At 39.2% G+C, this 16130-nt stretch overlaps 1 protein-coding gene across 1 annotated transcript in view; it reads left to right on the top strand.

Moving 5' to 3' along the window:
* LOC113673894 (kalirin) overlaps positions 1-16130 on the top strand; it is a gene marked incomplete in the record, with an annotated part of 88798 nt that overhangs the window by 46192 nt on the left and 26476 nt on the right. The window contains 19 exon segments of the mRNA XM_089194705.1: positions 3317-3676; positions 4332-4451; positions 5005-5196; positions 5455-5820; positions 6285-6407; positions 7062-7253; positions 9249-9391; positions 10151-10217; positions 10897-11003; positions 11275-11344; positions 11602-11694; positions 11884-11976; positions 12340-12384; positions 13519-13596; positions 13878-13913; positions 14194-14340; positions 14810-14911; positions 15319-15418; positions 16019-16097. Of these exon segments, the coding sequence (XP_089050831.1) occupies positions 3317-3676; positions 4332-4451; positions 5005-5196; positions 5455-5820; positions 6285-6407; positions 7062-7253; positions 9249-9391; positions 10151-10217; positions 10897-11003; positions 11275-11344; positions 11602-11694; positions 11884-11976; positions 12340-12384; positions 13519-13596; positions 13878-13913; positions 14194-14340; positions 14810-14911; positions 15319-15418; positions 16019-16097 (2513 nt within the window).

Here is a 16130-nt window from a genome sequence, read left to right as displayed (position 1 = left end):
GGCGGATAATACGCCGATATATATTGGCTGCGAGTTTTTTCACGAAGGCAGTTTAGTTCTTATTTGGAAAGTTTATGAAAACAAGTATTGTCTTAAGTAATCATATCAATTTCAAAAGATTTACACGTCAGTGGTGTCCATTTTAAAGGTCACAATCCCTTTCGATAAGAACCAATTGTGAGTGTGTTGTAGTGATTTTAAAGGAATTTTTAATCGCTGATTCGCTTGAATGTTTCTATTGACAAACTAAAGCTGTCAAGTTAAGTTAGCCTTACTGTCAAGTTAAATTAGCCTTACTGCACGGCACGAAGGATTCGGCTTCAGGTCAATGATTTCACCCTAAGACGTCGGAAGGTATATTCCTTACGTCAAAAATATCATTTGGAGAACTTTTGAGAGTCTTATAGAATTTTTACCTCTTAAAAACATTGATCTGGAGGTTATATTTGGATTTACGCGTTCTGTGTTTTTATGGACCTAGTCTCGTGCGTCAAAAACTTTGTACAGCTTGGTAAACAGTACCACGTGTACAAGAGTGTAACATATCGTCAGCCTATAGTTGATGTGTCAATTTGGAGTATCTTCTCTCAGTATTTTCCAAAAATGAAGCAATAGAATATTTAAAAAAGCTTTCATGATGAAGTGCAGTTTACTCGTTTTCCAAGGTAATATAGCGCTCGAACTAATTTGGGCCAAAAGCAAAACAAACAGTTTACCTCCATCGATTGTTAGTTATTTATTTAGAAATTCTATATGATGTTGAAAACCTGAAGTACTTCTTTAGTTGGTCAATCTCACTCAACACGAAGACATTTTGGTGTCTGGCCTGGCAAAAGATGTCGTGTGCCGCGTGCTAACCTAGGTAAAGATTTCTTTACAATATGCACGTACCAACAGAGTTTCAACCCTTCCACTCTTAAATGTGAGCAGAGATAAATCTTACAACACCTTTTTTAAGCAGAAAGGAGTTGAAACACTCCAGAAAGAAAATTCGGCCATATGATGTAGAAGTGAACACCCAATTCTCATATTCGAAATTGTGAGCAGCGTTCAGCAGACCTTAAGAAGAATTGAATTTTGATCTTTGAAGTGAAACAATCAAATAATTTATCGTATCAGCTGAATTGTCATAACGGTATCTGAAAAGTGAAGAGTAGATCCGCTAATACAATTATTTGATCCACGGAGAGATAATTGTTGATCTTGTGTGGCATGATTGCTACCGTATGAAGATTGTCTCGGACCTCATCTGTCAACGGACTCTAAAGTTAGAACTGCTTGCTTATTTACTAAACTTTCTTCCACCCGCTAAAGCTTACTTGCAAGCGCTGCTCAGTCGCTTTCATTTGAATAGTTAGGTACTAGGGTTTCAATTGCAGACGGCAAAGTCAGAACCACTTTGTACAGCTTGACAAACAAAACCACTTGCAAGTGCTGCTCACCGCGCAGTAGCTGCTTTCATTTGAATGATCAAAACCTAGGTTTCATCCATGGATTCCAAAGGAACAAGAGCGCCACGAACAGCATGATAAACAGCAATACATGAAAATAAAAACTGCTCAGAAGCTTTCGTTTGAATGTTCACACAGTGGGGTCTCATCCACAGACTTAAAACTTAAACTTAAAACTCAAAACTTAGAACCATTTTTACAGCCTAATAAACTGATCCTCATGAAATTAATGCTCAATAGCTTTTATTTTAATGTTTTCTCCCAAGACGTACGTGTGGAAGGTGTAACCTCCGTGTAGAACATATAAAAAAATGGCATAAGGAAGTATTGCTTAGAGGCCTCATCCACGACGTGATAATACCACTTGTACCACAGGTGTCCCAAGCTCACGTCTCCTGACTAGCGGACGTGTATGTACCCTAGTTATTCATGAAAGGGTCACCCGTTGTGTGATGTGTGTCCGAAACTTAATCTTTCGCTTTTTTCTTGAGACGTGAGCTTGGGACGCCTGTGCTTAAACGTGCATACTGAAGCTTTGATTAATTGTTCGTATTTTGGAACGTTTTCATGAGCAAATCCAGTACGAGGTCCATGTTATACTCGACAAATACCTCAAGAATATACTGAAAACTTTTGTTTGCGTGCAATAACATACAAAAATAGTCGTTGGGGACGAGAAATCTTTTTTAATCTGTGCTTTTGGGGATGAAATTATTCATTCGACCGCCAAGAATGAGCTCATGGAATTCCTTGGTGTTAAATGGCCGATTAACGAGCTCTTAAGATCAAGATCAGAAAAGCCATGGCTAGACGAAACAGGTGCCTTAACATATCAATAACTTTTGGCTTTGTATTGTCGTTGTAAGAAGATTCAAATGTTGTAAGGCTCTATGTGTCACTTTCGTATGAAAATAACCTTTCAACTTTCAGTCGTGACTTTCGAAAACTGAATTCTTTGGCAGCTTTCAGAATAGTTCGCAAGGTAGAGTTTCTTTGCGTGTAGATTTTAAACTCAAAACCGATTTTGTTATTTGCGAGCCGAAAACGTCGTTCCCAGGAGGAGAATGTTCACGAAGGAGCGACTTTAGCCAAAAACTGTGAAGTATGTAATTTGAAATCCGATGTAATCTTTTCTGCCCGTCGGTATCTCCATTCCCTCTTAATTTATTCTTTCGAATGTGTTATTTTTCTTCTTTTTGATTTGCCTTCTCACTAAACTAATTATGTATAGTTTCGTCCACTATGAAAGTAATTTTGCACGTCTCAACAAACAACTCAGAGCATCGTGGCAAATCACTTTTGTAGCAGTCGAGCTCCTCATTTTCAATCGCTGTAAATCTTGTCCATCCTTGCCCATCTTAGTTACTTCTTGGTTTGTGATCGCCTCTGTATTGTTTACTCTCTCTCTAAACCAACATTTTTTGAGTTTCATTCACGATTTAGATATTTTTGCGCCTCTCAACAGAAGGTTCTGAGCAACGCGCCGTGGTGCATTTGTCGGCGAAGAGAGACTTCCTCTTCCTCATAACATCTGTAACTTCCGTAGCAAATTTTGTATTCAGCGCTTAAACTGTACTGAAATTATCCCTAAAGTCGACGATGAAATTTCAAAACAACGTTTACACAGTCTCTTTCTTTCCCGTCTTTGACCCCGAGCTGTTACAGAAGATCTCTCGAATAAAGCGGCCAACATCGACGTGATGGAATTTTGATGGTCTTAATCATATGATAATCATGTAATCACTTCTTGTATCGAGCCTCAATAAATATTTACTCGGTCACCGCAGAACAAGCTTCTTTAAACAACTGTTGGTTTCTCATAGCAACCTCTTATGTAACAGGTTTTTCTTCCCTTTGCTTTTCAGCTGAAAGATCGTCTGGAAATTTGCGAGGAGCATTTGGAAAAAGGAAGTGTCGCCCTGGATTTACCTCGAGCAAAACAGTCGCTCGCCCATCTTGAGGAGCAAATGAAAGACATTGAAAACGCCGCCATGAGAACGTTTTGTCGCGGCGAGGAACTTATAGATTATTTAAAACAATCCGAGATAGAACTGCGCGTGAAGGATCCGTTAACGTTAGAGAACATAGACGCTCAATCGCACATTCATAATTTACTAGAAGTTTTACATCGCAAAAGGAGAGATCTACGGGATCTGGCGGAGGAGAGAAAGATAAAACTGGAACAGAATTTGCTCTTACGCCAATTAGAGAGTGATGCAAAACAGGTGAGAAAAAGTATTCATCATTTCACTCAGGTTTGTTAGAAACCTTCTCGAAAGCGGCTGCTGATGATGAAGTGTGCGGCTGTGTATAGGGGCCGTTAGGCGAAACCGAACGCGAGAGCCTGTGCACAGGCTAAACAGACGGCGGTAAGAGGTCTTATGGGCAGCGGTCAACCGTCGGTAACTAGCTTTTACTAAAACCTCTGCTTCACTGTTTCTCCATCTTGAAAAAGTACGGCTCAAGATCAGTTTTCAAATTCGTAATCTACAATCCTTGTGAATCCTCTGCATCCATAACCATCTTTATTCCTACTTGTTATAATCATGCCTTATTAATGTTTTTCTTCCTAAACGAACGACCATTTCAAGGCTCTATTCTGAGTAAAAAAAAAATCCCAAGTTGCTAGAAATGACCTCCCTATGGCCAAAAATATCGCGAGTAGCTCGTGAAAACTTTAATAAGGATATTCTACCCTCTCAAGGAATAGCTTATTGGTGCACTGGACAATTTAAATGAGTTATGAATATTCTCAGTGCTTCCCTCTGTTACTCAATCAAAAAGAAGTCATTGCAGTTACATCTCGAATGACATCGTTAAGACATTAAGTTTTTCTAGTTTAACGTCATGTCCGCGACTGACTCGGTATTTTCTCGGTAGGTTGTCGGCTGGGTACGGAATGGCGAGGCTATGCTTTACGCCAGTACCGAACTTGGGACATCACTCGTTGAGGCAGAGGCTCTTTTAAGAGAACACGAGGAATTTCAGAGAGCCATTGAGGTATGAAATGTTAGGCAATCTTTTAAGAAGTCTTTCAGTCAAGTTTTAATAATCTTTATTTTGTTTCTTAGTTATATATTTTCATTCTTAGCCTTTATTGTTTTGTTGTCTTCATCCTTGTCTCTTTACAAGTTTTATTTATCTTGCCAAGGTAATATTGTGTATTGTTGTGTATTTTGCTTGAAACGCTGTTTTACCTTTGCACCCGAACATCAGTATGCATATTCTCCATACTGTTCTCTATACATTTCCTAAGGTGCTGACAAGGATAATTTGTTGAACAATCTAGAGCTTTTTTAGTTGGTGATCATTTCCTTTATTCTCATGACGTTAATGTTTGATACATGGGTGACATTGTAAGGAGAATTTAGATGCTAGTCTCTTTTAGGGGTCAAAAGGTTTAGGGTAGTTTTGCTGGCAAATTCTTGTGGTTTTACTCTTCCAGCCATGTTTTGACGACCAGGAAACATGGTAAATTACGTTTAAGGTACTGATAAAACCGCCTTAGGGTCGTGCAGCAAGTGCGTATTTTAACTGATTGTTATGTTTGCAGAAAACATGTCAAAGTGCCTCTGAAGTTCGGCAACGCGCCGACAAATTAATTAAAGATGGTCACTTTGATCCTGAGGCCATCCGGAACTGCGCGGGAAGTATGAGTAGACGATGGGAACTGCTCATGAACAAGTCGGAGGAAAGAAGGAAAGTTGTCACGGCCTCGTACAGCTTCTTCAAGTCTGCAGATCAGGTAAGTGTCGCAACTGGTCGATTCGTTATTTGAACGAGAGATGGAACTCTGCCTTTGTGCATGAGCGGATATTTGGAAATTGTCTTGCGTAGGGAAATTGGTTAATTTTTACTCGTCTGTTAGTCAGTCAATCGCTCAGACACTTACTCAGTCTTTGTTTGTCTGTCTTGTCAGTCAGATAAAAATTACTTCGCGTAAATCTGATTTACCATAGTAAATTAAAGTGCGTTTTTATTTTTGTGATTATTCCTATTACAGGTGTCCATTTCAATGGACCGCCTCATTCGTGATTACAAACTAGAAGAGGGAGATCCATGTAGTAAACTGATCGAAACCGATTCGATGAAACGCCTGGAAGCTATGAAAGCCATCGTCCAAAGCTATGACGAAGACAAGGAATCCATCGCCACAGGCCTGCTGGACGTGAAGCGGAACGCTGACTCATTTTTGTCTACGATCGCTCCTTTAACTAGTGAGCGTCCCGACATTACTATTGAGCGAGTTAAGGAATCACAAGAACAACTCAAAGCGCAGGAACAACAAGTGTTAGAAGTTTGGAACGTTAGACGGACGTTAGCAGATTACTGTTTGCAGTTTCTTGAGCTGGAACAGTGCGCTAAAGAGGTGTGTTTGTTAAAAAGAAAAGATGTTATCTCACTGCTTCCAGAAGCATTTGTTCTCTGGAAAAGATACAGAAGTTGGTGGGAAAGCGACTGAAAAAAGTTGTCAGTCCATCGAGCCCAGTCTTCGCTGTTGCTTCAGAGAACACCTCAGCGCGAGAAAACCACCTTTCTCTTAGTATTCTTAAGTATTACCCATCCACCAGTCGTATCGCACGCATAAGTCGTTCATTCAGAACTTCAGCGAATTGGTAACTTAGCGGGAAAGTGACACCTACGCGTATTTCATAGGGCCAATCACAGGCAATAACTAACTGCTTCATAAGTTGGCTTCCCTCAAAACTAATTTCCTCTGGATGGATAGTCCTTCCTCTCAAATCTCAGTGTTCAATCCGTAGAGTTATATCTTCTGTCATTCGTTTTCTGTAATAATTGTAACTTAGGAAAGATGTTAATTTGTCATTTTAGGCACTGGATTGGATTCATGAAAATGGCGAGTTTTATTTGTCGAGTCGGACGGGAGAAGGTGACTCAGACGCTCAAACAAAAGAGCTTTTAGATGAACACCAAGAGTTCAAGGAGGCTTCAGAGGTATATGAATTGGTGTGTGAAACCTTTTTGGTTCACTTATGTCTTAGCTGTCTTTTGCTTTTACGTTTTTTTATTTCTTTCGAGAGTAATTAATTTGGTGTCTGTTGGTACAGTCACCTTACTCAAGCAACATCAGTGAGAATTGAAGGTACTGCCATTCGAGTCTTGTTTTTCTCCAACCCTAATCCTTGCAAGATCTGAGAACATTTTCTGCCAACTGATGATCAAGTATTTTTCCGCTGGCTAGTGCTAAGAATGTAGTGTTACTTCAAAGACAAATCTCCTAGTTGATAATGTGCTTAAATCTCGTGACCCCATCTGTTTGGCTTTGGGTCAAAATTGCCAGGGGACTTACTCACTCTTTGCAGCCGATTCCAAACAGTCAGTTTATGCCTACGAGCGGAAAAGCAAGACAAACAGAAAAGCGCGACGAGCAAGAGGTACCAAAAACTTTGCAGACCATGGATAACTTCATTATTTTCCTTTGCCTTCTTCGTCGATTTTCGCTCGCCCGCTCAGTTTTGGCTCGTCTCAACTAATCGAGGGTTCAGCCAAGGCTAATCTGTGTTTGATTTTCACAGACAATCCACTTCATAAGCATGTCAATCATCTGTTTTACTCCAACATTGTTTTCTATTTTTCCTTTTTTCACAGCAAATCAGAGAGAGAGTCAAATCCATGTTACACCAAGCGGAAACACTGATAGCCAAATCCTGTTACCATAGTGACGGAATCAGGCAATGGGCCACGGCAGTTGAGAAAAGATACAAAGACTTTGCTCGACGGATGCAAAAATATCGTGCAAAACTCGAGAACAAGCTGGGATATACTGCCTTGGAACACGAGGTATTGTTTGTTTTCATGTCTGGGAACGTTTAAATAACTCTTGATTTCTTAATCACGACTGAGAAAATTGCCTAATTCTGAATGGCTGACAGTAGGCACTTTAAACGGGATATCTTCATAGGAGGTACACTACCATTCAGGGAACACTTTTTTAAGTCACTTGTATGTCCCCTGACCAGAGATCCACTCTAAGGGTCGATTTTGATAGTCCTGAGAGTGCCCCTTGAGTTAAGGTTCCACTGAAGGGATAAATCTCTGCCCACTCCTTCTCTTCTTTTCTTACCAGCGGAGTTTTCGCGCCTACTTTTTTTCAATGATTTTAAACAGTTTTTTTTTTTTAGATCAAAACTCTTGATGTATGTTTGTTTTTGTGTTTCGGGATCATCTGTTATCTTCCTAGCAACACCAATAATAGTTCGGATTATTTAAAGAAGCGGCTGGCCAAAATTTTCCTTATCGCCAAAAGTCCTGCGAACACTGTTTTAAAAGCTTCCTACCAGCCTTATCTCAAATGATACTCATTAAAAAACCTCTTAAAAAGAAGTCTTTTCATTCCATGTTGTCAATAGTTTGCGGTTAATATTACTAGTACTAAACTAGTCTTTTATACTAAAAGCCCATTTATTTTGTATTGCAACAAATCAACAAATTGATGTAATCGCTGTTTTCTATAAATCGTGTCAGTTTTATGTAAATTGCGGGACGAGAATTTTAACCATGTTCAAAAACAATCTCCTGCTAGAAAATTTGTGGTACTTTTCAATTATCTGCGCCGCATGACTTTCCCAGATAATTTCCGAACGCACCCAAAATTAGGAACATGAAAAAATTTCGAGAGTTGAGTGTAGGTTTCCAGTAAGTTGATATTTTTACAGCTGCGAAAGCGAGGCCGGTAACTAGGGATAAAGCGTAAGCCATAGGTGTAAAAGATACTATTTCTCCAAAGCCTTTCAACGCATTTAAAAGTTTTCAACAAAGGGTGATATTAAATTTTAAAATCATTTGGCAGTGCTAAACGAGTGGTCCGTGGAATTATTGAAAATTAATAAAACTGTTCCAATGGTTGTTTTGGCTTTTCGTAAGTAGTGTTTTTCACGGTTAAAATATTGCGGAAACGGTCTTATGAATATCGAGTAGAAAATGCAGGTGAAGGCGCTTTAAGAAAAACCGCGTGTGGCCCTCTTCCTGTCTATTAGGTCTTCCCCGAAGCGTTAAGAATTGTCAGATCGTCACAAACCACCGGCATTCCATTATTAATTAATATTGCAACTCTTTGGCTATTGTGCTGATAATAACATCGATATGTGGTGGAAAGGAGAGGTTGTAGGCGAGACATGCCGCCATCTTGCCGGTGCCTTTACGTGTTCGCTAAAGTAAATTCCTTGAATTAAGAAGATTTGCCTCAAAAGCTCCTCAGTTTTCGAGAATACGTCGATGAGTTGCGCAGTTGTCACGGAAACTCGACGAATTGATGGGCAGGATTTTGATGGTCGAAATTTGACTCGGCCGTTTCCTTAAGCGACAGATTGTAATTGTTTTGATCGTAGTGAAGTGAAACTCGACACTCTTTTGTGGACAATTCAACAGGACTCGCGCGGCTAATAAGCATGTGAAAATCGCGTTTTAATTGAGCGAGTTGTGTTTGCTCGTCAAGGAGTGTCTGGTTCGCGAAATTGAGCGCAATTTACCAGGATCCTGAACACAAGTCCTGAAAAACATTTACTTACATATCACAAATGTGGACTAACGCGACCATTAGATTGCGAATGAAATGGTTGTGATGTTTTGCGTGTGTTTCTCGTTCTTTACTGTATGACCGCGTGATTAACTCAAGGTGGCTTAGCGTGTTGGAAGAGGTAGTCCTTCGGGGAGGAAGAGAAAATGGCGAACGACCACAACGACGATTACTATGATGATTTCTCTGATGAGGAGTCCAATTTATCCAGTTATCGATCACTGACTCTGTTCTCTTCGTTACTTTGTATTGATTGTCAGGATGATGTGGAATGGCCGAGCCTGCAGTCGTTACACACACAGGGCCAACAACAACAGCAAGCGTTTGCGTTAAGGGAGACTTCTAAGGACAGCGGTATCCATGAAATGACTGAGGAAAAGAGACGCTCTGCGAAGCGGAAAGAGTGAGTTGAAAAAATAGAACACCTCCTTTGTTCCAAGGGCTTTTTTTGTCACTGCATTTTTAAACTGTCGCCTTAAAAAAAAACTCACGGCTTACAGTTGGACAATAGAAAGTATCTGGAACCAGCTAATCTTGGGTTAAATATTGAAGTAGACGTGTCAAAATTTATAACAAGCTACCCAAAATATAGAAAAAGGAAAAAGTTATTTTTATTAAGCTGCACTGAGTGAGTTTTATCCTGTAGACAATCTGGTGAATTGTAAATATTTTGTACGGTTGAGTGACGAAAGAACGGCTTAATTTTTTGTCGGTAACATTGTTTCCGGATTTTGAAAAATTATGAGAGAAGAATGGTTCTTTTAATCCCTTTTGTCAGTTTGCACAGAGAAGGTATTTTCCAGGTCTACGAGAGAACTTGAAAGTAGTTCTTTTATTTTGTCTGAAGTCTTTTCATTTGACTTTCTAAAAAGAACAAAGAAAAAGTTAAATTATATTTTCAACTGTTTTGTTGTTAATTTGTTAATGAAGCTTAAATCAACACTGTCAAAATATGAAAATAACCTTTGTCAATACTTTTTATAACAAGATTAGCGTAGTTTCTTATTCTTCCAGCGATCTGCTAATTACCAAATGTAATCAAATTCTAGCTGTCTAATTGTGACTGAAATTCTCAATACTGACAAAGTTTCACCGTAGAAGCCAGTACAGAAAATCTCTGTTTTGCATAAACGATGGAAATTCTTGTTTTCTTCCTCGTTAGATTCATAATGAACGAATTGCTCCAAACGGAAAGAACGTATGTGGCGGATTTGAAGTGCGTAATTGAGGTTAGAATATTTGTCATTTTTTTCTGTTTTCGATTGTAAGCATAAGATATGCTTAGGGACATTTACCAATCATTTGAGCGTCAACGAACATGTAATATCAGATTATTTGACATCTTGTTACTCCGTTTGTAGTTACCGCTATTTTTAAATATAAATCAGTTAAAGAAAGGTTAACTCTGCGATGAAGCAATTTTCTGCAGCCAGAATCCTTTTTTTTTTTTTCAATTGTTCTTTTCGAAAAAAAAATAAAACGATGAAATTAGTTGCATGCATCAGGCAACGTGCAATCGGTAGTAAGCTCGCGAAAACGGTCACCTGTGGTCAGCGCCAAAAAAACTTGTAGCTGTAGCCAAAAAAAGATTTGACTGCTGCAGGTTGCCAAAGGCAGGAAAGATTTGTTACGGGAAAGATTTGTTACGGGAAAGATTTGTTACGGGAAAGATTTGTTACGGGAAAGATTTGTTACGGGAAAGATTTGTATTAGCGCCTTTTTAAACACGGGAAAGAAAAAGCGGGTGATCTGATTTCTGATTCGTTAAAAGTGGCACACTTGATTTGGCTTCAGTTGCAGTTAAACCAACCATTACTTTCCCAAGTGCGTATAACAAGAAATTTGTATCACAACTTGCTTTTCCTTTATGTTGACGCAAGATATTCTTCCTCGTCTCTTTCTTTGTAGAGCTACATCAGCGCCATGTCTAACAGCTCTGAAGTTCCACCTGGTCTTGCGGGAAAAGAAAGCATAATTTTTGGCAACATCGAGGACATTTACAATTTTCATAACAGGTTTGCATTTTCTTACATGACAAGATTACTTCGTCTCATAGCCATCCTTACCGATGAAAACCGAAGTCGAGCCGACGTTTAGCCGGTGTTGATTCGTTAATACCCGAGACTTGAGTGGTATAATGAGCATCTTAATCCAAGCTTTATAGAAGATTGCTCATGTAATCCTAAGCTTGGTAAACACTCGGCAAATGTATGTGGTGAGATAGCATTTTTTTTACGTCTTTATCGAATACCTAGCATTTATTTTTCTTCGAAATTGAATTTTCAGCACTTTTCTGCAAGCTCTAGAGAAGTTTGAAACGAATCCTGAGAACGTTGGAGATGCGTTTCAGGAATGGGTACGTAAGGATCATCATTACATTTTTCTATAAAAGATTTTATCTTTATCTCTTATCACTTTGAATTATGAGCCGATTGTCTGTTTTAGCGTGCAGAGGTAAAACTGGTTAATGAAAATCCTCCCGGTTGGCTTTGTCCATCGTAAGGCCATCTTAAGCGCTTAATGCTGAATTTAATTTGCACATATATGGATGTGGACAAAATGACAGTTTGGAATTATGACGTTTTATTGACGACTAAAATTTCTTCATCACAGGGAGAATCGTTTGTTGGCATGTATGTGGCCTATTGCAAGAACAAGCCTTTCTCAAACTCCCTTCTCATCGAGCACGGAGGGAGCTTTTTTGCGGTGAGTGATCTATTCATAACTCGCTATTATTTTTATCTTATCTCCTTTCACATGCAAATGTCTGCATTGTGGTGGTCACATCTCAAGATCCACTGTGTTTATTTTGGCCTGACGTAATTCTGCAGCCATGCTGCTCTGATCATGGAAGCTTTGTTGGGTCGTAACCTAACCCTTGTTTCGTTTTCGTAGGATCTACAAGCCAGCTATGGGCATGGTTTATCCATCTCTGCATATCTTATAAAACCTGTTCAAAGAATAACCAAATACCAGCTACTTTTAAAGGTAAGGTAGTATTTGATATCCCTTTCTAGACGGTAATGTTTTCATTCATGGAAACTTAGAGAATAGCTAGAATTGTTCGCTTCTCTCAACTTTTCCTTTTTACCAGAACCTTTGCAAAGTATGGAGCTCTTCAATCGTACTACAAACAATTTCGTTTTCGAATTTTCACTCTTTTCATTGATTTATCGAATGAAGTTCAAAGTAATTTTTAAAAACTTCATGTGTGGTTGATTCTTTGCGTTAAACAATGGTTTCTACCTGTAATCATTAAATGGTTCGGGATTTGTTTGCAAAAAAAATTTCAGCTGCTTCTTTGTTCCTAAGTGAAAAGATTGCTCTAACTTCCTGGGTCGCTTACTTTAGGATCTTCTGACGTGCTGTGAAGAAGGATCCGAGTGTAGTCTCCAGGTATGTGAATGCAAAGGCATAGTTTGTTTACATAGCATTTTTTACAAGGTTTTTGAGCTGTACAGCTTGTTTGAGCTTTAACAATCAGATGAAACGTTTATTGATCTAACCTCGTTGATAGTTACATAAATACCAGCGTGTAGAAACGCTAATTGATCAATTTACTCCTTGATTCATTCCTTGTTCGATTAAAAAAAAAAATTGTTATTCTTTTTCCATATCGGAGTGAAGATCATTCAACCGCATGACAATTTCAATAAACATCTATTTTGAGAGGAACTCAAGAAGGAAAAGCAGATATCTTTTCTAATCAAGTTCTAGACTTATCTAATTACACTGGAAAATTTACATCAGCCACGTCACGCTTGGTGCATGTTTAAATTTAGCTCAGCTTGATAGAATTGTCGTCTTCAATCTATTCTTGTCACATTACGGTTTATCACTGCCTCTCTAGTCTTTCTCAACCCAAACGAATCAACGTGTGTATCATCTTTAAAGCTGAAGGTATTTTCGTGAACGTCTCAAAAAATAAAAAAAAGGAAAAGAAAAAACTCGCTTAATGATATCGTGACTTAGCTCCTTGAGACATTTCAATTCTCATCTTTAAAGACAAAAGAACAGGGCGGTTATGGTTAACAGTTATGCGGAATCACAAAAGCGAATTTAAACATCAATACACTTGCCATGCTGTTTCAGGCAATCGATCAGTGGAGGCGAGTGCAAAAGCTTGAAAAATCGAAAAAGGAAAATCAGCGTGGTCCTACATCCGCTGCTTGTTTTTCCCGACTCTCTCATAGCATCAATTGGTGTACTCTCCGTACCATTCTTTGTACATTTCTAAAGGTGCTGACAAAGAGAATTTGTACAACAATCAAAAGCTTCTTAAGTCGGTGATCGTTTCGTCTACCCTTGTGACCTTGATTCAGGGAAGATATTATTAGAAGAAATTAGGTGCTAGACGGGACAAACGGTTAATGTCGCTCCTCTGAGTGTCTCGAATAGGTTTTAAGACATTGCAGTTGGTACAAGATGGGAAGGTAAGGTGGGAGGGGAGGGGAGGGGAGGGTCGCTTGCACCACAGGAACCCCAGCCTCTTAACCACGCGTTTTTCTAAATATTGTACTCTCTTCCCAGGCGGGTTTGGATGTGATGCTAAGCGTACCGAGACGAGCTAACGACGCCATGTACGTGAACATGCTGCACGGATACGATGTAAGTTGAATTTCTCGTTCGTGAGTCGCACGTGAGCGCAGTCTTCACGCAATGTAGAAGTTGCTACTGGTTAAAATAACCCATGCTATTTTGAAATTCTCATTATGAAACAAGGTTCTTAATTTGCTGCTTCCTTTTTGTGTCTTTTCATATATTTTTGTTTTGTAGCAGGAAAATTGAGGAGATTACTTTTCATAATCCGTCACTCGATAGAGCAATCAAAGTGCTAACAACAAAACTAGATTTACAGTTTGATTATATGTCTGTTTTTCTTATTTCAGGAGAACATTGATTCTTTAGGAAAAGTTGTGTTACAGGTACTTAAAATCATTTAATATTCATTCCATAGGTTTTCAGTTTCGCGATCGTTTTCTCAGTAGTTGATTCGCTTTCTGCAGCATTGAAGAATTTTGCTCAGTTAAGTTTTTATCAAGAATTTGTGGTGTGTCACGCGCGTGGCTTATCGCCATCGTGTCACGCACGTGGCGTATTGCCATGTCCCGCAATTGCTTATCGTTATGTCGCGCACGAAGGTTGAAATGTACGACTATTTGCTAAGCTTGTCTGAAGTTCTAAGATGGCGTCTATTTCTTGCAGGACTCTTTCACTGTCTTTGATCCAAAGCAGCTAAGAAGAAAGGGAAAAGAACGCCATATTTTCCTCTTCGAGCAAGCGTTACTTTTCAGCAAGGAGACCAAAGATGCAGATGGAAAAATCAAGTATCTTTACAAAAACAAAATGAAGGTAAATAATTTCAGGATGTTTTCGTTTTGCATCAGCACCTAGTGGAAAATGTCATGGGACACCGAACACTTATGAGATGCTTGGGGTGCGATCTTTAGCTGGTTTACTGTGTTGTGTTCATGTTCAAGGAATGTGCTTCTCGCGGTGCTATTCCGCGAACTGTCAGTCAGACAATCAGTCCGCGTGTCCGTACTGAGTCAATCTGTCGGTCAGACAGTCAGTCAGTCAGTCATTCAGTCTGTCAGTCAATCTGTCAGTCAGTTTGTTGGTCAGCCATTCATTCAGTCAGGTTGTCAGTCAGTTAGTCAGTAATTTGTTAGTTACTTTGTTATTTACTTTGTTATTTGTTTGTTAGTCTGTCAGTCGGTCAATCAGTCAGTCAGTCCGTCTGTTGGTCAGTTTTTTTTTTTAACACCAAATAATCAGAATTGATCAAATCAATGATCTTATAATTCACTCGTTCTTACAGACCCCCGAGTTAGGAATAACAGAGCACATTGCAGAGGATTCTTGTAAATTCGCTGTGTGGACGGGAAAACCTCCACAGTCTGAGGATAAACGCGTCATGAAAGTAAGTTAGGAATGTTTTTTCATCTCCTAAACGCTATACATTTTAACACTGGTTTTCATGTTCTCCAAACTGTTCTGTTCAATTCAATTTCCTCTGTTACTGACCAGGAGAATTTATTGGACAATCAGATTCCCAAATTGGTGACCATTTCCTTTATTCTCACGACCTTTAGATTTGATTCAAGGGTGACATTGTAAGGATAATTCATAAGTGTGAAAGGGTTAAAGTGTCGCGTTTCATTTTTGATAAATTCAAGTGATAGCAAAGTTGAATTACATCACGTGGATTCCATCTCGCTGCATCCAAATTTGTGTAAGTCCGATATGGCATAGTTCTATGTGAAAATGGTTTTAAAGTTTGGTTGCATGCAATGTTGTTTTAATCCATTCCCGTGTTTTGAACTAAAGATTCAATTGCAGGCAAGATCTTTGGAATGCAAGCAACTGTGGGTGAAAGAACTGAGGGAAGTCATTCAGAATTTCCAGTTTGGTACCCTTAGAGAGAGAAGTAAGGACAAATACCTTTTTTCTAACAAAAAAAATCATGTAAAGCTGTAGTTATCCTCTTGAAATATTTTCCTATAATTGTTGAAATGGGATGTTAAGGAACAATGTCAGTATTGTAGCAACTCACACCTACCCCTCCCCTAACCCAGTAATAGGCAACTTAGATAACAAGTCAGGGTTAAGGGTGGGGAGGGGAGGGATAGGTGCGTAGGTGCTCAGCTAGTGACATTGTCCGAATGTTATACGGTAGAGCGAGGTTTTCATCACCGGAGTCCACACTTCATGGATGAGAGTTGGAGCAGAGAGTTCTTTGAATGGATTGAAGTGATCACGCTTTTGTAGTTTTTGTGGTTAATTTTTCCTCTTTTGATTTACTCAGTTACCAACACCGTTCGGAAATTCTTAACAGTATTGTGACAGAGTTTATTATTTCACGCCATGCACGCCTCCAGGGCCTGGTACCAATGGATTTACACGAGTTTGTAGCCAATCAGGCTTAAAATTTTCCAAAAGTGGAATTGAAGGTTTTAAAATTGTCCTGATGAGACAGCTTTGAGAGTTAAAAGAAGGCGAAAGGTAACATATTTTCTCAATTCTGTAGCGACCTCCATGACGAGCTCGACCAGTTCTGTGACAACCACTGCCTCGATGAAGAGCCGCGAGGAGAAAGCTGCTGACCGGTATGATTGCTTTCTCGTTAATAAGCTCAGTTT

Source organism: Pocillopora damicornis, chromosome 14 (genome assembly GCF_964200805.1).
Source record: "Pocillopora damicornis chromosome 14, jaPocDami1.2, whole genome shotgun sequence".
NCBI lineage: Eukaryota > Metazoa > Cnidaria > Anthozoa > Scleractinia > Pocilloporidae > Pocillopora > Pocillopora damicornis.
This window is presented reverse-complemented; position numbering and strand designations above follow the sequence as displayed.